General features: G+C 34.4%; 1 protein-coding gene across 5 annotated transcripts in view; it reads left to right on the top strand.

Moving 5' to 3' along the window:
* The window catches only part of ATP9B (ATPase phospholipid transporting 9B (putative)), a 558,010-nt gene that overhangs the window by 264,010 nt on the left and 267,166 nt on the right, over positions 1 to 26,834 (top strand). For all 5 annotated transcript variants that reach the window (XM_056823547.1, XM_056823546.1, XM_056823545.1 and 2 more), the window contains one exon: positions 10,189 to 10,264. In XM_056823547.1, coding sequence (XP_056679525.1) covers positions 10,189 to 10,264 — 76 coding nt within the window. The remainder of the gene's footprint in view (positions 1 to 10,188; positions 10,265 to 26,834) is intronic.

Genomic DNA, 26,834 nt, shown 5'->3' with positions numbered 1-26,834 from the left:
GCATGAATTTCTTTTGCATTCTTTCCAACTTTTCCTCCCAGAAGGCTTCCATCTTTTTGGTCATTTCTGATTCAAATTCTTCATGGGTTTGTGGAGAGTTTCCATTTCCTTTGGAAGATTTTGGAGCATTTTCTTGTGCATCTTCTTCTATCTCCTCTGTATTTTGTATTTTGGCTCCATAGAATGTGTCCATTCTTCTTATTTTTTTTCTTTTGGTATTTCTTATTTCTTTCTTCTTATTTTTCTTGGCATTTTGGGGCTTCTGTGCTTCTGTGGAGTTTGCCATCTCTGAATGTGGAGGATTAGCTTTTCTTATCTCTGTCTGGTGTTCAGAGGCTTTAGTCCTGGGCAGATTGTCGGTTCTATGAGCTTTCCCTGGGTTAAATTGAGTATGCCTCACTGGAACTGGAGTGGAAGGGTCGGACCAGGAGGTCACACTCTCCCCCGGCTCTCTGGGTTGGGTTGCTTTCTGGAAGTTGCCTTCAGAATAGCTGGCCGTGAGTCTGTTTCGTCGGCCCTGAGGGTTGCTGTTGTTTCAGACCCTGCTCTCTGCAGGGGTATGGGCTGCGGCTTCCCAGAACTCTGAGGGCAGTGACTTTCACTGAGACTCCGATAGAAGGATCCAGCCCGTGAGGCTGTCTTGCCCGCCCTGAGGGTTGCTGTTGTTTCAGACAAGCCTGCTCTCTGCGGGGGGAGCTCCGAGGGCAGTGACTTTTACTGGGACTCGGATAGAAGGCCCTGAGGGTTGTTGTTGTTTCCGATGACCCTGCTCTCTGAGCGGGGCGGGGCTGCGGCTTCCCGGAGCCTTGGACTCTGCGCTCCTACCCCTTAGGTCCGAGTGATCTCAGGTTCTGGCTTTTGAGGGGGGGCGTACCTTCTGATCCAGGTCCAGGTCCAGGAGGAGGATTCCCAGGGTCTATGCTGTTAATCGTCTTGAATTTCTGCGCCTTAGGAGCTTATAGTTTGAGATTGGTCGGGAAGGGTTTTCCGGAGATCTGCACTTTAGCTTTCTCTAAGCCGCCATCTTGACCGGAAGTCCTCTCCTTCTTTTTTTAGAAACCTTTACTTTTTGCCTTAGAATCAATACCAAGTATTGGTTCCAAGGCAGAAAAGTGGTATGGGCTAGGCAATGGGCATTAAATGATTTACCAAGGGTCACAAAGCAAAGAAGTATCTTAAGCCAAATTTGAACCCAGGACCTCCCATCTCTAGACCTGGCTATCCACTGAACCAAATACCTGCCACATATTTCAATAATTTTTAAATGATCTCTCCTGGATTTATTTTTCCAGTCAGTTGTTTTTCTGATGAGATATTTCATATTTTCATCTTCATTTTATTATTTTTAATGTCTAATGGAGTTATAGCTTCTAATTTTTATGAAATTAATTTCTTCAATGAGCTTTTGTACCTCTTTTTTCATTTGGCTTTTTCAACTTTTTAAGAATTTATTTTCATTATTAATTTTGCCCTTAAACCATGGCTAAGAAGTGGGTATAGGAAATGAGATTATCTAGCAGCATCTGGTCCTATGGCCAGTGCTAGCACAGAAACATTCTGTAATCTTTTTCTTACCAATTGCCAGGTCCTCTTACTATCCCTGGCTTGAGAGTTTGAGAGCTCTTAAAGTTGTTGCTGAGCTTAAAATAATATTCAAAAAATTTTATAAATCTTAAGCCTCTTTGTAAATGTTAGGTGTTGTAATTTTGTTATGGCATTTACTTCAAGTAAATATGTTAGTATTTGAATTATTATTCCTGACTTTGTGTTATCTGCTCCTTTGGCCTAAAATGTGTAATCGGCATACCATATTACTCCCTCAAATATTCATCTGCATCTGTGTTCTGATTGATTTGTAACCCAAGTAGAGCTCAAAATCTGTCTATGCTTTGTAATCTCATCTCTTTCCTGAATATATGTTGTCTACCCAGGATACTTGGAGGTTTTCCATTTCTTCACATAACAAAACATCCGTTGGATGAGTTGTTCTGTTATTATTCATTGCCTTAATTTAATTTTCTCTTCTAATCTTTATATTTTCTTGCATAACATCTTTTATGTTTTGAATGTAATTTGTTGGATCATTTTGCAACCTGTTTACACACACCAAGTACCTTTCCATTCCACTTTGGTGACATTTACTTTTAGCTCTTGGAAATTATTGTGTTTCATATTTCATGTAGGAATACAAGCAAACAAGTAGGATAGTGGTATTAAAGGATGGTTCTTTATTCCTGGTTGAAAATGTGATCATTAAAGGAACATTGTATTTATATAATCTACATGCTACATGGGTCAGTGAATAGAGTGCTGGCCCTGGAATCAGTAAGACCTAAGTTCAAATTCAGATTCAGACACTTAATAGCTGTGTGAACATGGGTGAGTCACTTGATTTCTATTGACTTAGGATGCAGCTAGGTGTCTGAGTGGATAGAGTGCTAGACCTGGAGTTAAAAAGACCTGAGGTCAAATGGGATCTCAGGCATTTTTTAGCTATGTGACCCTGGGCAAGCCACTTAACACCTATTTGCCTTAATCTATTAGAGAAGAAAATGACAAACCAATATCTTTGTCAAGAAAAGTCTATAGACAGTGTAGTCCACAATATTAGGAGAGAAAGAATGTGGGCATGCAGAGTGGGACAGAATGCTGTGAGCCAGGAGAGGCAGGAGGCTCCCTTAGAATCTAGGGATGAGAATCCTGGGATTTAACTGCCATGTAGGAATTGGAGGAAGACATTGAAGCTAAAAGCATCTCCAGATCCCATCTCAGACCTCCTGTGGACTTCCAACTTGTTCTGGTGGAAAATCCAGCTATATGCTGAAGACCAGTTAAATCTTTGACTCTGCTGCTACTCTGAGGAAACTGAATTTCAGAAAGGGTTGGCCAGAATTCCTTAGTTTACCTTTGGGAAGGCCTTGGCTTCACTGAGGTGAACTTGGCCAAACCCAGCATCTCTATTTTGTTCTTACGCTAGACTATTATCTTTGTGGACTTAGCCTAGGAATAGATCAGATAGGAGACATTGAGGCAAAGAGCTCAGTCAGTATAGCCCAGGCTCAGCTGGGGACTAAAGAGACCCTGTGAAGATTAGAGGGGAGGAAAAGATAGTTTTATTAGTGTTAGGGTATTTCCTTAGCCCACATCCCTAACCCCATCCTCATATATAACCTTTAATAAACCTTCGTTACCTTGAGCAGTGGTGTCAGATTTTTTAAACTACTGGCCTGAGTCAGTGAGCAGTCATTTTTGTTCTCTGACCCTGAGGGGATCATCTTTCCTGAATGAGTTTAGCAAAACCCCAGACAACCATTTATATTCACTTTCAACAGGGCTCATGAAAAGTTGTACACAGCTGAAGAACAATCCAGCCCAGTCTTCACCTATTATATTCAGAGGCCAACTAGTCTTTTTGTACTTTATTCAGTATTCCCATTGATGGATCAGTTGTATAAGTCATTCCTCCAAATACATGGCATAATCTGAGCAGTAGATATTCTTTATCCACCTGATCTTTTATATGTAGATTGCCAAGTCAGACTCTTTTCAATCATTTTAAATCACTTAAAGAAGACTTTAATATACTAGTGCTTGATGCATCCATTTTCAGGGAAATTTTACAAAATCATGCCACAGTTTAAAAGACTTCCAGGTCTCAATATGTTGGAAACAAGTATTTTTTTTAGTTGTATACAAAAAGAAAAGTTAGAAGATTGACTTATTAAGAGAGTATAGACTATTTAAAAAAATAGGAAAACAGTTAAAGGTATGTCTAATAGAAAATACTACTCTAAAATCATTGCACATCTGTAATTGCCTGCTTGATAAAAAGACAATTGTAGTGTCTCCTTGAAATATTGATGATATACTCTGGCTATCTTGTTTAGTTTCAGATCTCCATTTTTTGGGAAGGGCATATTTTGATTATGTCACAAGCTGGCTATCACCTGTAAATAGGAGTATTTAGTATGCTCTAACATCTATAAACATTCTGTTTTGAACTTGGAAGTCTGTTATATCTTTTCTATCACACTGAACAGTCCTGGAGTATGGTTCTCCTTGTTTTGTGCTTTCTCCAATGTTTGTTGATGAGAGCATCAATGAACAGGCTTATGTGTGTTATTAAGTAATGTGGGATATTTTTCAGAATGCTGTATGATATTAATTTTGGGGCTGAAAATCAGCCTTTTGCTCAAACCAATCAAAAGCTTTTTTATAATAAAAACTGTAAGCAGGAATCTTTTTTTTCCCTAAATATATTAAGTCACTTTCATTCTGATAAAGATGGTGATTCAATGTAGAATTTGAAGTTGATCTATGTAAAATAATTGCCACAAGAAGGGAACCAACTAAAAAGCTTACCTTAGTTAGCAAACACTTGACTAATATGCAATGTAAAAATAGATGCATAAGTGATTAAGAACAAAATTATTTGTAAAATCTTAGAGAAGAAAATGTTGAAACAAACAAAAAATTAGAATATTCTTTGCTAATACTCCAATTGATGGCCTTGTATTTGTATGTAAATAACTTTCAAAACCCTTGAGGAATGGTAGGTTAATTTGTTTCCTGTTTGCACAATTAGCAAAATTCCCATATATCTGTGTATAATTAAATGGTTTTAATAATAGACAATAATTCCAACTTTATAATACGAGTTATAATTGTATGTATCAAACTGTTATTGATGTTTTTTACTTTACATTACCTACATTTCCCCACTAATTCCTCCATTGTTTCTTTATGACAAAAACTTTTTAAAAAGAGGAAAAAATTTTAAAAACACATATATCATTAAAATCTCAAATTATCTATGTTGTTCCATACCTATAATTGCTCAACCCCAAAGAAAGGAGAGGACACACCTTCCCATGTTTTTTTTTTTTTAGTAAGTTCGGTCATTATAATTTTACAATATTCGATTTTGATTATTTTGTTGTATTTCTATTTACATGGTTGAACATTATTGTGTATATTATTGTTCTATTTCTGCTTTCTTCACTTTGCATTAATTCAGATAAGCCTTTCAATGATTTTCTACATTCACAATGTTATAGTGTCATTTTTACCTCTAACTAAGCTTTTGGAAATGTAAAGCTTGATAGAATTCAAGCATATTTGCTCTACTGTGTTCAGTGGTAACAATAGTTGGTTACCAAAAAAAAAAAAAACTTTGCCTTTGTTTTTCATTTTTCTTCTGTTTGCTTTCTTTCATCCACTGTTACCCTTAAATGTCCTCACTGTTGAGGTCTTTCACCAAAATTTCTTTAAACTGCATATACCCTCCACTGCTTCTCTCTGTTTTATAAGGTGATATTGTTTGTATTCTTTCAACATTTTTTCTCTAATATTTTATAAATAATTTTATGTTCTTAATCACTTATGCATCTATTTTTATATTGCAAATTAGTCAAGTGTTTGCTAACTAAGGTAAGCTTTTTAGTTGGTTCCCTTCTTGTGGCAATTAGTTTACATAGATCAACTTTTGTGTAACATTTATGTTAATATCATTTCTGCTATCCAAACTTATCTCATGTAGCATCCCAAGCATATTCACATCTATGAAATATAAATGACTGTATGGTTACCGTGTCTCCAAGCATAAGGTTATACCAATGAGGTTTGTGAATATATAGATATCAGGCAAAATGCACTTTAGAAATTTTTAATTAGGAACCAATGTTATTGAAAATTGATCATCTACATCTATGTGTAGGTTATATTCCTGACAAAATCTATGTAGACATTAGGTGCCAACTGCCACTGCTGTAGTTAAATGATAACATCATTGTTGATCACTACTCCTGAAACCCCATCTTTATGGAAACTCTTTCTTGCTCTCTAACACCAGTCCCAGAATTCAGACGGCTGCTGGATTCGGGGTATATTAACTTCCACTTCAAGTACTGGAAGACATTCTGGTACATGAAAGTAAAGACTAGGTTGGACAATTTCTGTGGACGCGCAGTTGTTGAACCTCCTAGATGGAATAGGTTATTACACATGTACATGGAGCAAGGGCAAAGTATACACTAAGTTTCTCTTTTTTGAAGTATGTATTGAAAATAGGAAAAAATTTGGCACTAATAAGCTTGTAGAAAAAGCACATTGAATATTATTCATTTACAACTAGGAAAAGTAAGTTACATCAAACTCAGTATGATCAAGTAACTGTAGAAATTGCTTCTACATAGAAAGCAACTCAAGCTTCTATCAGTCCAAACATTGGTTTGGTGGAATGAATTTTGCAAACATTGGTTATGTTATATTCTTGGTTATTATGTTGATTAGTTCATTTTTAGCAGAGATTTAAATAAGGCTCATATAAGAAATATGCAGCCAGAATGTACAATGTCACTTCAACAGCTTCGTTCTTGTTATGTCTTCAACAAATCAAAATGTTATATTTATGGCAAAATTGATATTTGTATTAATGTTTGCACTACTGTCTGAAAAATGTAAAAGATGCTAATATACTTGGTATGGTATTCAAAAAAAAGGGGGGGATAAGACAGAAAGTATTTTTAAGAACATTTTTATATCATTTTAATCCTATTGAGCAATTTTGATTTGATGCTCTCACTATTTTCTCTGAATATTTTGATTATACTATGTTGTTTTCATTTTTCTCTTATATTTTGAAATATTTCAAGTACTTTTAACACTCTAATCCTGAGCAATGAAGGTGCAAATATTTCTCTTAATATGTACCTAACAGTATCAGATTACAAGAACGTGACAGCATTTGTTAAAGTTGCAGGTGACTATACTGGGAAACCATCACTGATTGCATAAAAAGGGAAGGCAGAGGACACCTCAATGGGCCAGATAGCCAAAGCCACACACACAGGCATATATTCCATAAGAGATGGATATATGTGGGCTGCTAAGGTTGGAGGTATTGGGACACGGTTCTTGACACCCTCATTCACAGGTGGCTCAGGTATCAAAGTCCAACCATATTGCCATGTGGCAGGCATCTAGGCGGGTATATCCCTAAAATGCATAATCAGTACAAAGGAGAAAAAGGAAATTCCCCTTCATATCCAGATACAGTCATCGTTTATCTTGCTACAAAAGCTCTGGCAACTTCTTATAATCCTAACTGTGTGTGGGTGATCATCTAATGCACCTATCCTATGTTCTATGGGACCACTACCTCAATAATTCAGGATAATCAGAGTGAAAACTATTTTCTCATTACTTTTGTCATTTTTATCATTTATGAAAATTTTTATCTTTGATTTTGATTGTTTAGTATTAAGAACACATTTTATCTTTGCAATAATCTTTATGAGCAAAGAGGAAGATTTTATTATTGTTGATAATCACACTTACTTTTTTCAGCCAAGGCTTTGGCAATATATTTTGAATATCTATTTTTAATCACTTGAAGCATCAATTGGTGATGCTACATGATTTTTATATTTTAAATTTTAGTCACATTTCTATATCAACCACCTTTCATTTTATAAAAAAACAATAAAAGGGGGGGATATGTAGCATCCCAAGCATATTCACATCTATGAAATATAAATGACTGTATGGTTACCGTGTCTCCAAGCATAAGGTTATACCAATGAGGTTTGTGAATGTAACCTTGAACTGGCCATACGGCCCTTGGCTAAGACAAACTCATTAACATGCTCAATTCCCCAGGAAAGCGGGTTTGCAATCTACACGCCCAAAGGTGTTCCCTCTACCTTGCCACCCAATCTTAATTGTCTATACTTTGTGATGTGGTTACTACATGCTTCGGAGTACCGCCCAAGCAGGACAGGAATAAATTCAGAGGCAAACCCATGAACTTCCTCTTGGCTTTTCTCCCCTTTCATGGAGCTCCACTGGGCTCCTCAATGACTGTCTCTCTCCTCTTAACCTTCTCCTTCCCCGAGGCTGTAACCATCTCTGCCTGCATTCCCTATCTTGATCTCCTCCTCTACCTCGTGTTCCTTTGTACTCATACTTTCCTATCAAAGGGAGTATCATAGGGATTGCCTGCCCTATTCAAACACTGACTTGTCCCTGTCTTTCATTTCCACCCTGGTTCTCTGTTCCTACCTCTCCTCCGGTCCCATCACAAAGGTGAGCCCCTTCCCTTGTGGGACCCTGCTGGTCAGGGAAGTCCATTAAGGAAAACCCCACATCTCATTATTGGTAATTTGTAGAATTAAGTCACATATTTTTTCTCATTTTTTTCTTCTGTTGCTCTCTTTGTTCTAACAAGTATTTCATTAGCTGATTCCACCATGGCTCCCACATCAATAATGATTATTTTTGTATTCATTAAAATAAAATCATTTTAATTTTTGTGATATAATTTGTAACTTATGTCCAATGCTTACTGACTTTTCATGAAGAGAGCATTCATGATATAAATTGTGTTGATTACATCTTTGGCTTATTCTTTCTTGATATACATGTTTTTTGATATACTGAGTGTTCCAAAACTTATTCCTGTCTTTGTTTTAAATGTGCCAAATATCAAAGTTCATATTGATTTAATTTGTAGGTTCATATTAAGTTTATTTTTGACTATCTCTTCTTCATCCTTTGCAGCTAGTGTTGGTGCAACACTTGCATTTTGTTTCACATTTGTCTTTTGTAAAATATTTATTATGAACACTGCATAACATACCATTTTATTCAAGATTTGAAAATAGGTAAATAATACATTCTGAAAAATATTCAGTGAGCTAGTTTAATATTATTTCATAGTAAATTTCTCAAAAATACATTTATTGACTTAGATCAAAAAAGATCTTTGGAGTTTTATATAGTCATTCATGGTCATAGATCTGGAGCTGGGGAGGCTTTCAGAGACCCTCTAGTACTCTTTCCATTTGTAGTTTTGAGCCCATGTTTTCTGACTCCAAATCAAATACTTTTCCCTTGGATACCAAAATATCATTTCTATTAATCAAGAATTTATTAGCTAAGATCTATATAACAGGCAAAGAAAATACAAATATAAACAATGAAGTAATTCCTACTATCATTTCTAACAATGAATATCTAAGTATAGATAATTAAGTGAGTGCATATGTTTTTAAACAATATAGTGCCTTCAACAAGAATAAGTCAAATTGAAGGTTATTTTTTTCAGGATTTATAGATCTAGAAAGTAAAATAGAAATAAATTTTGGATTTATCTACTGACTGGTGCTAAGGTTAAGAAAGGGGGGTCATGTGGACCATCTTGCCTAAGTACCCCTTGAATTAAAGACTAACTAACTAGTTTGATAAACTTAGTGGTAGGAATAATTATGTCAGTTTCCAAGGAAGAAAGCTTTACTTGTAAATAATATTTCCTTAGACCATGTTGACGTTATATTTGTTTTATTTATATATATATATACATATATATGTTCATTTACACACAGATACCTATTTTAGTGTGGATCTGTAATCATATTGCTATAGGGAATTACTAATGAGGAAATTCAACTGCTCTGAAATTTTTGCTCATATAGAATTGATGAAGACATTTAAAGAGATTAAGCCCTTCTCCTAGCAGCTTGACTCTAGGCACTATTCTATACTGCTTCTGTATATTCTGATCATTTCTGAATATTCTTATGAAAAAGTGTGAGTAAAATATAAGTTATATTTATTAAATTAAAATTTTAAATATTAGCATAATAGAAGTAATATCTTCAATGATACATAAAATTTTAATTATAGATCTATAATTTCCTGATAATACTTGTAAAAGGACTTTTCTCCCATGTATTCTTATTTTGAGACACATTTATATCTGCCTATATTCATAAAAATGTGTATAAATGACTGAACTTTGTACCTAGTGGTTGCTAATGAAATGTTTGAATGAATGCCTTCTGAGTAATTTTATCTGTGCTGGGATTTCATATGGTTTTCAGAGGATGTAATTTAGCCAAATGAATTCTTTAGAAATTCCTTTTCAATGTATTATCTTTTATAAAACCTATATTATTATAACACTATTGTAACTTTTATGAAGTTTATTTTTAATCAGAATTAAAAAAAACATTTTCCATATTCTTTTTTCTTTCATCCTTGAGAATTTTATCTTACAAAATTTTCCTTGTCTTAGATTGTACTGATTTGAAAATTTGTTCATATTTTATTTCATTTAATGGCCATGTCCATGGCACATTATCTATTCCTCTAGCATAAAATCACTTATTTGACATTTTTTTTTAACAGGAAGATAGTGATCCACCCATTCATGAAAGTCTCAGCATAGAAAATACATTATGGGCAAGCACGGTTGTTGCTTCAGGTGAGAAATATTTTGTGCATTTACATTAAAATTCATATACAAAGATGGTGCAACAATGGTGTATAGCTGTGAGAGAAACCTTTGATAGTACATCTATTGTCAGTCTGCAAGGTTTCATGCCATATTGCATTTACTTTGCCACTATTTGCCTACGTCTGGAAAATGTAATGTTGCTGTATCTGTTATGAGTTCTTATAAAAAAGTCAGCTTTGTCTTTGCTAGCAACTAGTGTAGTGTAATTCACCTAGAGAACACTTGTTAGTAAATATCAGTTGGTGATTATAATCTGAGACTAGTTTTCATCAACTACAGTTTTTTCTCAGCAGTCTGTGGTGATATATTACATTGTTTTGTATGCATTACATAACATTAATTTTCTTGAAACAACAATTTTGGCATGTCATAACCCTGATTAAGAATCTAAAGTGCTTCCCTAATGCTTATTGCATAAAATTTTAAATCCTCATGTCAAAACCCTAGGTTTCAGTCAAATCTATTCTCCTTACCTGGTCATCCTGTTTTCCAACCCTCCCTTCCTCTTGGAACCACTTCTTTTCTATCTCCTATATATATATATATATATATATAGCACTCAGTTTTTTACACTGTGCATTTACTCATGCTGGTCTTAAAATTTTCTCATTTCTCTTCTCTGTCATCTTCTCTACGAAGTATTCTATAATAGCATCACCTTATAATAATTTTTAGACTCATAGGAGCACATCTGGAGTTGAGATCTAGTCCAAACTTCTCATTTTATAGATGTGGAAACTGAGGCCTAGAGTGGTTAACTGACTTGTCTAAGGTTTCATAGATAATAATTTTAGATAGGCAAGCTTTGAATTCATGTCCTTTAAGAAGTTCAGTGCTCTTTTTACTCTTATCAAACTGATTTTTTCTTTTCTGAATTTTATAGACAATAATAGAAGGCATAAATTTGAATATTTCAACTGAATCTCTCATTATGAATTTTAATTAAGTTATTGTTTTTGATGATCATTAGGAAATCCCTTACACCAGAGTTTTTAGACATGAAGGACCAATATTCTTGAGTGTGATAGAACAAGATTAAAATATAATTGGGAAATATTTAACAAAATTAAAATACAAGAGAACATATTAGGTAGCCAACACAGTTTAGTGGCCCTTGTTTTATTTGAGTTTGACACCACTGTCCTAACAGTTACGTTTTTAAAATATTATGAATAAAATATATTTCTTCCCAATAATGTCATAAACAAGAAACTCTTTATGCAATCATATTAATTAGCATACAGATGTTTATATATGTGGATAATGCATATTATATCCATCCTTTCTGTGAGAGCAAATTATTAGGTTTTTCCTCCTTACTTAAATTCACATGGAATTTCACACAAAGACCATGCTTCCTGAAGCTGAATTCTGTTTCTTTTTGTGACCCTATCAGTTAGCCTACTGTTGAATACTAAGATACAATTCTGGAAAGGTACATAGTAGTTATTTTGAAAGGACTTTGAGTTAAAGTTTATTCCTTAGAAAGTAGGACCCCATTGAAGTTTGCTTTTGTTTTTGTTTAAGTAGGGAAACTCTGTGATCAGAGTAGTGCCTTAGGAAGCTTATTCAGGCAGGTGTATAAAGAATGGACTCAGTACTTCTCAGGAAAGGAGCTTATATCTTTGATAGAACATAAAATCTTAAGTAACATTCCTCCATCGGTTATATTTTAAAGGTGATAATGTGTTATAGGTCTAGTGGGATATAGGTAAGAAACTATATTCTGTAAAACTGGAAAAGAGATCTCTATTAGCTCAAATGCCTTATATTGATTCCTGAATTATATTATTAGCGATGTACTTTGCCAGCTTCCTCACACAGAAATCTATTAAACATCAGAAGTCATCAGAGGTCTAATGCCAAAAAATGAGAAAACAAGGGATCCTTCTAAATAGTCACCAGTTATGTGGTTATGCATTTCATACAAAGCATTTACAATTTCTATCATAAAAGTCCTAAAATCTCTAAATATTAAAAAAAATTATCAGCTGAGGAGCAAAAAAAAGACATACCAGAAAATATCCAAGATTTAAAAGCAATTGATTATTGATTTAGTAATTATTGAGTAAGGTTCTCAGAAATATTATAACATTTGCCCTGCCTTTGTTGATTATCACAAAAACTTTTGACCCAAGTCCACATTCATGGTATGTTTGTAACCTAAAATTATGGAAAATATACTAAATATATTGAGAACATCATAGTATTCAATGTCTTTATTAAAAACTGAATTCTCCGGAAAATGCATCATAAACAATATTATCAAAAATATATAATACTTGGCATTTTTAAAGACAGTTTAGTTCCATTGTCATTTTGCCAACCCTTTAATCTGTAATTATCTTTCCTAAATAGAAAGTAAATAAAATTTCCAAGTAAAAAAGGTAAATGAACCCAAAGAAATCTCATTCAGTATATCAACAGACCATTGAAGAAGGATTGATTCTTCTCTAAAAAAAGAGGACAAAGGGGCTGGGAAGAGATCAAGGGATCAAATATTTTTTAAACAACTGTTATGAGCCAGGCACTTTGGTAGATGCTCTTCAAATATTATCTCATTTGATTCTCACAAACCCTATTATGATTCTCTTTTCACAGTTGAGGGATCTCAAGAAGATAGTTTAAATGATTTGTCCATTGTCACAGCTATTAAGTGTCCGTGGCTGAATTTGAACTTGGGTCTTTTTAACTCCAGTTTAGTTATTTTATCCACTGTACCACCCAACTGCCCATGAAGAAGAGAATTACAAGACATTCTTAGGGTGTGTGATAAGTAAGTCTAAAATTTTTTGAAATCTTTTAGGGAAAAGTGGCCATTGCCTCACAGAACAATAATTATCTTATAACAGGGACATGACATTGGATTGTCAAATGTAATCGAAAGTCTTTTATGTCAACTTAGAACCTATGTTTAAATCTAATAGCAAAATTTAAAGATCCTACATGGATAGTCTCTACCTGAATTCAGCTAATTTAAGAAGCACTTATTATAGTTGTAATACTATATAAAAATTGAGAGGTTTAAGATATGATTCAGAGCCAAATTATCAAAATCAGAAATTTTAGGACTAGACTTTTAAAAGTAGCTGGATTTTGTGGTCCATGAAGATTTTTCAAGGAACAAATCTCACTGAATTCCGTAAAAAAAAACAAAAAAAAAACAAAAAAAAACAAACAAAACTCCTGCCTAGCAAGTTATAATTTGATGTTTAGAATAATATGGTTGTTAGAATTAAACATCAGAAATTTTACTACCCAGTATGGACCTACAGATAAATAAAACCCCAAAGTATCCCTGAAATCTCAACAAGTTCACTGTACTAGTACCAAAGGGTAAACAGAATTGTTTTCCACAGTCTCCAAAATAAAAACCTGATCCTTAAAAACCTAAGAACAATGTTGTTATTGTTTTTTTAAATTTAATTAATTAATTTAGAATGTTTTTCCATGGTTTCATGATTCATGTACTTTCCCTTCTCCCCTTCTCTCCTCATTCCCCCCTTCCAGAGCCAAGGAGCAATTCCACTGGGTTTTACATGTATTGTTAGGAGCAACGTTTTTAATAGATGTTGCCTTGCCAATAGTTATAATCTCTAAGCTAAATGAAATAAAAAGCCTTCAAAAATATCGAGGTCTAACAAAAGAAATAAAAATTACATGTGAACCTGATGAAGTACCAAATCATCCTGTTGGATTCTGGTGTTTTTCTAATGGCACTTTCACTGAGCTTGTAGATCTTGCTTTCTAATTCGTTTATATATCTACAAGTAAAGTCGGGCAGCTGGGTGGTACTGTCAATTAGAGTACTAGAACTGAAGTCAGGGAGACTCATCCTCCTGAGGTCAAATCTGGACTCAGACACTAGCCATGTGACCCTGGGCAAGTCATTTAATTCTGTTTGCCTCACTTCCTCATTTGCAAAATAAGCTGGAGAAGGAAATGGGAAACCATTGCAGTATCTTTGCCAAGAAAATACCAAATGGGATCACAAAGAGTTCGACATGACTGAAAAATAATAATCATAACATCTATGGAAGTCAGTGATTTTGTCCACTTGTTCAATGGTATGCAAATGATTGAGTATAAAAGAAGATAATAAGAGTGACTTTTTCCCAGGATTTTCTACTTCAGCTCTTTTGAACAGTATGAAAATAACAAAATGATAATAATAAAAATGCCCCTTGAAAAATACAAGTTTTCCTCCATGCTTTGATGGCAAAACTTAGGCCAAAAGTAGAGAAACACCAGACAGGTTGATGTATACTGAGGATTTTGAGTTCATTGCGACTACTGCGGTACTTGTAAAATGTTATCAAGAACCCTTAAACATTGGCAAATCAGGTTCTGACAATACCATTCATTAGGTTACCTGTTAGTATGATGAAAGTGCTTCTAATAGTCAAATAAATATATGTAGCAGCATAAAAATGCAGGACCTTCATAATGTTCAACTTATCATGGAGTACAAAATATTTAAGCCATTCTGAAGAGTAATTTGGAATTATCCTACTTCACCATCCACCTTCATCAACCTCATATTACCTGAATCATATGTTACAAATTATCCTTTGACATTTAAAACCCTTCTCTTCCTGACTCCAAAGAAACCTTTTTTGCCTTATTTATTGTCCAATTAGTCTGATCTTCTTACTTTGGCTCATTTAGCACCCTGTCTCCTCTACCCAGTATTTTTCATTGGTCTCTCATATCTGAAATGCACTAGGTCTTCATCTGTACTTCTCAGAATGACTTCCTTCTTTCAAAGCTCATTTTCAGCAACACTTTTACCAATCCTCCCAGCTGCTAGTACTTTCTCTCAAAACGACTTTTATTTTTAACATGTTAAACATATATTTACACATGTAGATGCATACTACCTTGTCTGAGTTCTGTTTGCACAGTAACTGTTTCATTTGAAAAAAATTTAATATATCCCCCATACTTACTAATATGCCTAGATCCACAAAATATACTATATTCTATCTACTTTGCAGTTTGCTTTAGCTTTATGTCTTATTTTTCTAAGCCTTTCTCACTTCTGTGCCTTTACTCCTGTACCATTATCTATGCCTGAAATATTTAGTCTGTCTACCTTTCATAAGGGACAAAATGAAAATATCTCATTTTGCCTCTTGAGACCTTTATCTCTGTCAGAAAGTAGGTAGCATGGTTCAGATTCAAACTGTGGAACCAGAATTATCAGTTCTTTCCAATTTAAAAAATAATATTGTCAAAACATAAATTATTGTAATGATTTTATTAACTTCTACATTAGTTCTTAAAAGTTTTCTCAGGCTTTTCTGAAAGAGCCCATTTTGTTATTTCTGTTTAACACATATTTCATTATATTCATATACCACAGCTTATTTTAAAAACGGAGTCCCTTATTTTTCATTGTTTGCTACCTCAAAGAAAGTTGCCATACATATTTTTGCATGAGTCCTTTTTCTTTATTCTCTTTGTGTTATAGGCCTAAATATTGTTAATACTTGGTTCAAAGTGAATGAACAAGTGTAGTGCTTATTTTGTTTGGATTTCTTTTTTTTTTTTTTGAAAAGGGGTGGTAGTAAAAGGGTGGGGAGATAGAAAAGTTAATTTCCAGAACAGCTGAAACAATTTAAAGATCCATAGCCAGTGTATTAGCATACCTGTTTTTCTATAGTCCTTTTATTGTTCACCATTTTCTGTTTTTGTTACCTGGTAAAGCGGATAAATATGAGTTGAAACAATAATATATATTTTAATATACATTGCTCTAATTCATATCATTTATCAGATTTCTTCTTTAGAAAACTGCTTGTTCTCCTTTAACCACATATTTATTGGGGAAGGAATCTTGTTCTAATATTTTTAATCAGATACACACACACAGTATAAGACGTTTTGTTATTAGAGAAATATGCCAGTAAGATATTTTATTAGACACTTGTTTCTTTCTAATTTTAATGGGCATAGTTTTATTTTTGCAAAAAATAATTCTGATTCATTTTGGGTCTGTCTTGGAATACACTGTATGGTTTTAGCCTTTAACTAATTTCTGCCAGACTCTTTTTCAATTTTCCCAATAATTTTTGTCAAATAATTCTTACCTCAATAGCTACAGATTGTTTTTTCTCATATTGTAATATTTTGCATGTTTTCTTCTCTATGTTTTATATTTAATCTATTCCACTAATTTTCCCTTTTAAACTATTTTCAAATAGCTTTGATGATTATATTATGTGTATTACAGTTTGAGTTATATATTGCTATGCCCTCTTTCATTACTTCTCTTTATGTTCATAATCTTATTCCTCCAGATGAATTTCATCATCATTTGTACTAATTTTTATAAAAGAATAATTTGTAGGTATGATTGACTTAGCACTGAAAAAATCAGTTAATGTAGTAGATAATATTTTTATGTTGGCAAATCCTACCCATGAGCAATGATATTTCTCCCATTGTTTAAGTATTTCCATGAAGAGTGTTTTATAGTTTTATTCATATAATCTTCCTTTGTGTCTTATTACATTTTCAATTATTTAATACATTTTATAATTATTTTTAATGAAACTTCTCTTTCTATTTCCCCTTCTGAGTTTTTCTGATAATATATGGAAATGCTGTAACATGAATTTATTGTGTCTTGAAACTTTGCTGCAATTAATTCTTAAGTTGACTCCTTAATATGTTATGAATAGGTCATTATATTGCCTAAAAAAGACCTCTTTGTATATGTTTATCTATTTTTCTTTTTTCTTTTGGTTATAGCACATTTCTAGCATTATGTAAAATAATAATGGTGATGAGGGTTATACTTGTTTTATCCCTCATCTCATTAGAAATATTTTCAACCTTTCTCCATTACATATAATATTTGTTCTTAATTTAGGTACTTAACATATTAAGGAAAATATTCTGTTCCTGTGTTTCTTAGTGTTATTAATACATATGTGTATTAGATTTTGTAAAAAATGTGGTTAACATCTTTTAATATAATCATGTATTTTTAAAAATCAGTTTTGTTACTATTATGGTATTTTATGTTTATAGCTTTCCTTATGTTGAATCAATCCTCTCTTCCTGATATAAGTTCCAACCTGCTAATAACTAATATTCTTTTTGATATGTAACTGTTTTACTAGTATTTTACTTGAAATTTTTATATCTAGATTTATTAGGAATATTTTTTATAATTTTCTTTTCTCTGCTTTGTCTTTCCTTAGTTTAAGACACTGTGATAGGAATAATTTTGTTGTATGTGTGTCTGGCTAGAAAAAGCTATATAGTAAGAGGAAAATGTAGGAATTTTATTTATTTCATTTTGTTATTTTATTAGAATATTTTTCCATGGTTATATGATTTATATTTTCTCCTTTTTTCTCTCCCCTCCTGGAGCTGACAAGCAATTCTACTGATTTATACATGCCTTATTATTCAAAATCTACTTTCAGATTATTCATATTTGTAGTGGAGTAATCTTTTAAAAACCATAATCCCAAATCACATTCCCATATAACCAGGTTATAAATCATATGCATTTCTTCTCCCAAAGTTCTTTCTCTACATGTGGATAGCATTCTTTATTATAAGTTCCATGGGATTGTTCTTCATCATTGAATTGCTATCAGTAGCAGAGTCTATTTGATCCTCCCATAGTGTTTCACTTCCAGAGTTCAGTGCTCTCCTAGTTCTGCTCATTTCACTCTATCAGTTCATGGAGGTCTTATCAGTTCATATAGAAATCAAGCAGTTAGTCATTCCCTATAGTACAATTGTTTTCCATCATATACCACAGTTTGTTCAGTGCATTTTGTTGGAAAAGAAACCCAACATTTTTGAAGACCCATCTTTTAAGAATCCAGATTTCATTGAAGGACTTATACCATAAGTAGTTATTCATGAAAACTTAATCAGAATTTAATTAGGCTTCTTTTTTTAATGACCTTATGTTTTGTCTCAGAATCAGTATTGTGTTTTGGCGCTGATGCAGAGTAATGTAAGCTTTGTTTAACTTTTTAAAAAACTGGAATCCTGGGTGGTCTCTGAAAGTTTAAGATAAGGATAGAGTTCATGAGGCCAGAAAAGAGTTCTGCAAGAGAAAAGTGTAGGACAAAAGGATCTTTTTTCTATTTGTCAGTGATATAGACCTTGTCATTAGAATTACATTTGTCTTTTTTTTTCTAAACACCTATAATACTTATGATCATATAGACTGCTTTACACAAGTTTAAACATTCATTTATTTGAAAAGTCAAGCAAATGCTATTTCAAAGTTCCTTCAAGGATCAGTAATCCTGTTAATATTTTAAATCATTCTAGAGTCAAATTAAATGTCGCAAAGTATTTTTTACATTTGACACAAATATTTATAAGGTATGTTTTTATTGTTTAGTTGTTTCAGTCATGTTCTCTTCACAATCACATTTGACGTTTTCTTGGCAAAAATACTGGAGTGGTTTGTCATTTCCTTCTCCAACTTATCGTTCAGATGAGGGAACTGAGGCAAACAGGATTAAGTGACTTGCCCAGGGTCACATTGTATCTAAGACCAAATTTGAACTCGGGAAGATGAGTCTTCTTGCCTCCAGACTTAGTACTCTACTGTGCCACTTAGATGCCCTATTTTGAGATCTATGTGATAATACTATGTAACGCATGCCAGATAATTATTTCTTAATTACTCAAGACTGAAAATAAAAATAATTCTATTCTCCTTTTCTCTTAAACACTTGATGTTTTAACTTCTGCCACCTTTCTTTATTACTTTGTAGTATATAACAAAAGGTTATTAACTCATTCATAAATATAATGTGGTACTTCATTTATGTTTTCATTGCATCTTATTACTATTCATTTATTGAATATTTTAAAAAATTAGACCACTGTTATTGATCCTTAGTACTATGGATTTTGTGGTTCTCTAAAATTGTTAGGATAGCAGGAGTCAGAGTGGAAGGGTTCCAAGGTATCCCAACACACAATTCCCAGTCCATCTGACCTTACCCTCAAGATTACCTTGACAAATTTCAGTGCCATACAACGGAAGAAAAATGGGTAATAATTTATCCATTATATACTCTTACTTTGCAGATCTTTTATTATCTTTTCCTTAATATTAAGTTCCCAATGGGAGGGTGTAAAGATAAAAATTTAGGGGGAAGCTGAGGCAGGTAGAAATTAGTTTCTCTCTGCAAGGAGTATTATATTTTTATGAGGTTTATTAAAGATTAAGAATTAAAAGAAAATACAGCATAAGAAAGCATGTGTCTAGGCCCAGGGGCCTAGACAACCTCACCTACATTATGAAAAGAGCTGCGTCTGCTCCAAAACGGAAGTCCAAAAGAGGCGGAGCCTATTCACAACCAGGTTTAAATACCCCATCTCGCTCTCAGCCCAGGTGAGAATTCAGTGATATTACAAAGCATTCTGGGGAAGTGGAGCAAGGAATTCTGGGGACTGAAGTCCTGAATTCGAGTCTGTTTTTTACAGGGGCCACATTTTGTCTTAGTATTTCGTCTATTGTCTGTAGAGATCTTTTTTCAGCTAAAAATCTTTCATTTTAAGATTTTGTTTGCAATGTTTTTAACTTGGTGTTTTTTTTTTAAGGTGGATACCATTGAACTTTATTAAAAAATCAAAGCCATTCCTCTCCTTCAATGTCAGTTTTATTTTAACCACTACTTTAAAATTTTGAAAGTAACAAGATGGATTCTAGATGTTATTTCATCAGTATGGGTAATTCCTCCTAATTAAATCCTCCCTCTTAAGATAAAGATTAATGCCCTTTTAAATTTATAACCTTAGAAAAATATTTGGAGAACTATTAAGTTAACTTGTTTGAGTTGATCGCTAATATATGTCAAAATAAGAACTTGAATCCATATTCCTCAGCTAGCTCTTTATCCCAAGCTACAAAGCTCTATATACATATATAAACATCTTTCTGTCTGTGTCTCTATGTATGTATGTATACACATATACATGTTTATCTTAACTCTGTCATATGATAGATTTTGTTCTGTTTTTAGACTTACTGAAGGATGTCTCTTTGAAGTGTCTTGATTCTTTATGGAAACAGCTTATACAAATTTATTTTCTATTCTTTTAGAATTATTTTCATACATTGCAGAGATCCCTAAAGTACTGCTACATCTTTTTCCAGATTTTGTAGCTAGGTAGGACCTGTAGAGTATTTCCTATTTCAGTCTTTTAAAATAGTAGCTTCTTCACATTATTTGATGCTAACATGTTCATGCAATTCTTGATTTTAGATAGATAATAAAATAGAAATATAGAAGTAGAGACAGTAAAATTGTAAGGGAAATTACCTTTGTTGTGTTAGATCAGATCAAATCTAAAACCATTTAGTTAGCTCTTGCTGTATATCAAACCTTATGCCAAAATACTGGGAATACAAATGAAAACAAAAAGACAGCTTCTGATATCAAGGAACTTATATTCTGGTAAGGAAAGAATACACATAAAAGTTGTAAAGATTGTTTTATGGGGACTTACGGGTAATCATGGCTGCAATCTAGACGCCACATGCTTCCTCTCCCCGGCACCGAACGAAATAGATTACATCACAGGAGCATAAAAATCACCTTTGGAGGAACAGAAGGATACCCCAGTACTCCCAGTACTCCACAGAGGCGAAGGTACGTGGGGCTTGAACATTTCCACACTATAATAAGGAGGAAAAGCTTGCACAGAAAAGTGAACTGAGCCACCCTTTCCCCACCCCACCTCCCCCACTAAACCAGAGTGAGCTACCTGAGAGCTCACCAGGACAGCGAGTGAGTGGGGAACGTCTCTGTCTGGAGGGGGGGGGGGGGACTCCAGGGTCCTTGGGATCTGGGGACTGCCAGGAAAAAACGCCTCAGGGCGGTTTCACTGGAGAATCCAGCGCTTCAGCGGAGCTGTACTTGGGGCGGCTGCGCTGAACATCTCCGCGGAGCTAAACACCAGGGGTGGACCATGCGCTGATTATCTGGGCGCAGCTGAACACCTGGGCAGTGTGGCTGTGATCAGGGACCCAGCGCTCTAAGAAACCTCGGAGGCTGGGAAGAACTAGTCTGAAGCAACCTAAATTCACAGAAAAACCACCCATATAACCCAGATCCCAGACCAAAAAGGAAAGGGGAATAAAACCACCAAAGGGATGGCTCACATGGCCCAAAATCAAGCCTCCAGGAAGAAAGGGAAAAAAGTGACTATTGAACACTTTTATGGTGGAAGTACCCAAGGAAAAGAGGAGAATGAGGAGGAAATCCAAAAAAATTCAGAACACGCCTCCCAAAATGGAAACTATCAACAAGCTCTGGAAGATCTCAAACTGGAACTTATCCAAAAGATGGAAACCTTGAAAGAAAAATGGGAGAAAGAGATCAGCTGTCTGACAGATAAGAATGCTCAATTGGAAAAAGAACTCGAAGCATCCAATAGAAGGGCAGACAAGGCTGAAAAGCAAAACCAGTCCCTAACGACCAGAATTAAGCTCCTCGAAGAAAGCGAGATGATAAAACAGCAAGAATCAAAAAAGCAAACCGAAAAAATTAATGAATTAGAAGAAAACATAAAATATCTCACTGAGAAGGTCACAGATCTGGAAAACAGAGGGAGAAGAGAAAATCTCCGAATTATCGGTCTCCCAGAAAAACCAGAGATAAACAATAAACTCGATATAATTCTACAGGAGATTATAAAAGAAAATTGCCCTCACGTTCTGGAGCAAGGGGGCAAAATAGAAATAGAAAGGATTCATAGAACACCTTCTATACTAAATCCCCAAAAGACAACCCCTAGGAATGTAATTGCCAAATTCAAGAGCTTCCACGTAAATGGAGAAAATCCTACAAGAAGCCAAGAAGAAGAGCTTCAGATATAAGGGGGCTCCCATAAGGATCACACATGACTTAGCGGCTAACACACTAAGAGACCGCAAAGCATGGAACACGATATTTAGAAAGGCAAGAGAGCTGGGTCTCCAACCAAGAATCAACTACCCAGCAAAACTGACTATATCCTTCCAGGGGAAAGTATGGGCATTCAACAAAATAGAAGATTTCCAAGCATTTGCTAAGAAAAGACCAGAGCTCTGTGGAAAGTTCGATATCCAACCACAGAAAGCAAGAGAAACATGAAAAGGTAAATATGAAAGAAAGGGAAAAGGAGATAAATCTTATCTTTTTCTTTAAGTCAAACTCTCTTCTATAAGGACTACATTTACTTCAAATTATATATATTAATATGAGGGAGAAATGTTTTGTGTAACTCTCATAAATTGTATCATCATAAGAGTAGTTAGAAGAAACATGCATAGGGAAAGATTGGGGAATTAAGAAGATTTGGGGAATGTGGGGGCAAAGAAAGGAAAAGGGAGAGGGGAACCGCGATAATACTAAGAATAACTTCAAGAAATAGGGCGGGAATCAATAGAATAATCTTTCCCATATAAAGATACACATGGGAAGGGGAGGGGAAGAACTCTCATATGAGGAGAGGAAGAGAACGTGAAGTGGAATTACTTAAACCTTACTCTCAGTGAAATCAAATCTGAGAGGGAAGAACATCTAGATCCAGTGGGATCCTGAATTCTATCTTATCCATTAGGGCAAGAAAGAAAGGAAAATTAAGCAGGGGGAGAGTGGAGGGAGTACAAAAAGGGAGGGAAGGAGAGGGGAGAGGGGAAGGGAGCATAAAAAGGGAGGGGCTAGAAAGGGAAGCATCTCAAGGGAGGGGACTAGGGGGACTGACCTAAAGTAAATCACTGGTTCAAAAGGAGAAAGCTAAAGAATAAAGGTCAGAACTAGGGGAAGATATCAAAATGCCAGCAAATCCACAAATGACAATCATGACTTTGAACATGAATGGGATGAACTCACCCATAAAACGTAGACAAATAGCAGATTGGATTAGAACCCCAAACCCTACCATTTGTTGTCTTCAAGAAACACATATGAGATGGGTTGACACTCACAAGGTTAGAATTAAAGGTTGGAGTAAGACCTTTTGGGCCTCAACTGATAGAAAGAAGGCAGGAGTTGCAATCATGATATCTGACAAAGCCAAAGCACAAATAGACCTGATCAAAAGGGATAGGGAAGGTAAATATATTCTGCTAAAAGGGAGTATAGACAATGAGGAAATATCACTAATCAACATGTATGCACCAAATGGTATAGCATCCAAATTTTTAATGGAGAAACTAGGAGAATTGAAGGAGGAAATAGACAATAAAACATATTAGTGGGAGACTTGAACCAACCACTATCAAATTTAGATAAATCAAACCAAAAAATAAACAAGAAACAGGTAAAAGAGGTGAATGAAATCTTAGAAAAATTAGAGTTAATAGACATATGGAGAAAAATAAATAGGGACAAAAAAGAATACACCTTCTTTTCAGCTACACATGGCACATTCACAAAAATAGATCATACACTAAGTCATAGAAACATGGCACTCACATGCAGAAAAGCAGAAATATTAACTGCAGCCTTTTCAGATCACAAGGCAATTAAAATATTGATCGGCAAGGGTACATGGAGACCCAAATCAAAAATTAATTGGAAATTAAATAATATGATACTCCAAAATCGGATAGTTAGAGAAGAAATCATAGAAACAATTAACAATTTTGTTGAAGAAAATGACAACGGCGAAACATCCTTTCAAACCTTATGGGATGCAGCCAAGGCAGTACTTAGAGGAAAATTCATCCCTGAGTGCATATATTAACAAATTAGGGAGGATAGAGACCAAGGAATTGGAAATGCAAATCAAAAAGCTTGAGAATGAACAAATTAAAAAGCCCCAGAAGAAAACCATACTAGAGATCCTAAAAATTAAGGGAGAAATTAATAAAATAGAAAGTGACAGAACTATTAAGCTAATAAACAAGACTAGAAGCTGGTACTTTGAAAAAACAGACAAAATAGACAAAGTACTGGTTAATCTAATTAAAAAAAGGAAAGAAGAAAGGCAAATTAACAGCATCAAGGATGAAAAGGGGGAATCTCACCTCCAATGAAGAGGAAATTAAGGCAATCATTAAAAACTACTTTGCCCAACTATATGGCAATAAATATACCATCCTAGGTGATATGGATGAATATTTACAAAAATATAAATTGCCTAGACTAACAGAAGAAGAAATAGTTTTCTTAAATAATCCCATATCAGAAAAAGAAATCCAACAGGCCATCAAAGAACTTCCTAAGAAAAAATCCCGAGGGCCTGATGGATTCACCATTGAATTCTATCAAACATTCAGAGTACAGTTAATCCCAATACTATATAAACTATTTGACATAATAAGCAAAGAAGGGAGTTCTACCAAACTCCTTTTATGACACAAGCATGGTACTGATTCCAAAACCAGACAGGCCAAAAACAGAGAAAGAAAATTATAGACCAATCTCCCTAATGAATATAGATGCAAAAATCTTAAATAGGATACTAGCAAAAAGACTCCAGCAAGTGATAAGAAGGGTCATCCACCATGATCAAGTAGGATTTATACCAGGGATGCAGGGCTGGTTCAACATTAGGAAAACCATCCACATAATTGACCACATCAAGAAGCAAACCAACAAGAACCACATGATTATCTCAATAGATGCAGAAAAAGCCTTTGATAAAATATAACACCCATTCCTACTAAAAACACTAGAAAGCATAGGAATAGAAGGGTCATTCCTAAAAATAATAAACAGTATATATCTAAAACCATCAGCTAATATCATCTGCAATGGGGATAAACTAAATCCATTCCCATTAAGATCAGGAGTGAAACAAGGATGCCCATTATCACCTCTATTATTTGACATTAGAAGAAAAAGAAATTGAAGGCATCAAAATAGGCAAGGAGGAGACCAAATTATCGCTCTTTGCAGATGACATGATGGTCTACTTAAAGAATCCTAGAGATTCAACCAAAAAGCTAATCGAAATAATCAACAACTTTAGCAAAGTTGCAGGATACAAAATAAACCCACACAATTTGGAACTATGCCCAAAGGGCGACAAAAGAATATCTACCCTTTGACCCAGCCATAGCACTGCTGGGTCTGTACCCCAAAGAGATAATGGACACAAAGACTTGTACAAAAATATTCATAGCTGCGCTCTTTGTGGTGGCCCAAAACTGGAAAACGAGGGGATGCCCATCAATTGGGGAATGGCTGAACAAAATGTGGTATATGTTGGTGATGGAGTACTATTGTGCTAAAAGGAATAATAAAGTGGAGCAGTTCCATGGAGACTGGAACAACCTCCAGGAAGTGATGCAGAGCGAGAGGAGCAGAACCAGGAGAACATTGTACACAGAGACTAATACACCTTGGTATAATCGAACGTAATGGACTTCTCCATTAGTAGTGGTGTAATGTCCCTGAACAACTTGCAGGGATCCAGGAGAAAAAAACACCATTCATAAGCAAAGGATAAACTATGGGAGTGGAAACACCGAGAAAAAGCAACTGCCTGAATACAGAGGTTGAGGGGACATGACAGAGGAGAGACTCTAAATGAACACTCTAATGCAAATACTATCAACAAAGCAATGGGTTCAAATCAAGAAAACATCTAATGCCCAGTGGACTTACGCGTCGGCTATGGGGGGTGTGGGGGAGGAAAAGAAAATGATCTATGTCTTTAACGAATAATGCTTGGAAATGATCAAATAAAATATATTAAAAAAAAAACAACAATATAAACCCACATAAGTCATCAGCATTTCTATATAATTCCAACACAGCTCAGCAGCAAGAACTAGAAAGAGAAATCCCATTCAAAATTACCCTAGACAAAATAAAATACTTAGGAATCCATCTCCCGAGACAAACACAGGATCTATATGAACACAACTACAGAACACTTTCCACACAACTAAAACTAGACTTGAACAATTGGAAGAACATTAACTGCTCATGGGTAGGACGAGCCAATATAATAAAAATGACCATCCTACCCAAACTCATCTATCTATTTAGTGCCATATTACCATATAATTGGGCATAATAGTTTTTTTAATGATTGCCTTAATATCCTCTTCTTTAGAGGTGAGGTCTCACTTTTCGTCTTGGATACTGCTAACTTGATTTTCTTCTTTCCTTTTTTAAATTAGATTGACCAGTACTTTGTCTATTTTATTTGTTTCTTCAAAGTACCAGCTTCTGGTCTTATTTTCTTATTTATTAAATCAATAGTTCTTTGACTTTCAATATTATTAATTTCTCCTTTAATTTTTAGGAACTCTAGTTTTAATCTGAGGGTTTTTAATTTGTTTACTTTCTAGTTTTTTAATTTGCATTGTCAATTCATTGCCCTCTGCCCTCCCTAATTTGTTAATATGTGAACTCAAGGATATAAATTTCCCCCTAAGTACTGCTTTGCCTGCATCCCATAGTTGTTGAAAGAATGTCTCATCGTTGTCATTTTCTTCAATGAAATTATTGTTTTTATGATTTGTTCTTTAACCAATTTTGAAGAATCTTATTATTTAATTTCCAATTAATTTTAGATTTTCCTTTCCATGTACCCTTAC

This window comes from Monodelphis domestica, chromosome 3 (assembly GCF_027887165.1).
Source record: "Monodelphis domestica isolate mMonDom1 chromosome 3, mMonDom1.pri, whole genome shotgun sequence".
In the NCBI taxonomy this organism is placed as follows: domain Eukaryota; kingdom Metazoa; phylum Chordata; class Mammalia; order Didelphimorphia; family Didelphidae; genus Monodelphis; species Monodelphis domestica.
Note: the sequence above shows the minus strand (reverse complement) of the source record. Positions and strands in the feature narration are given on the sequence as shown.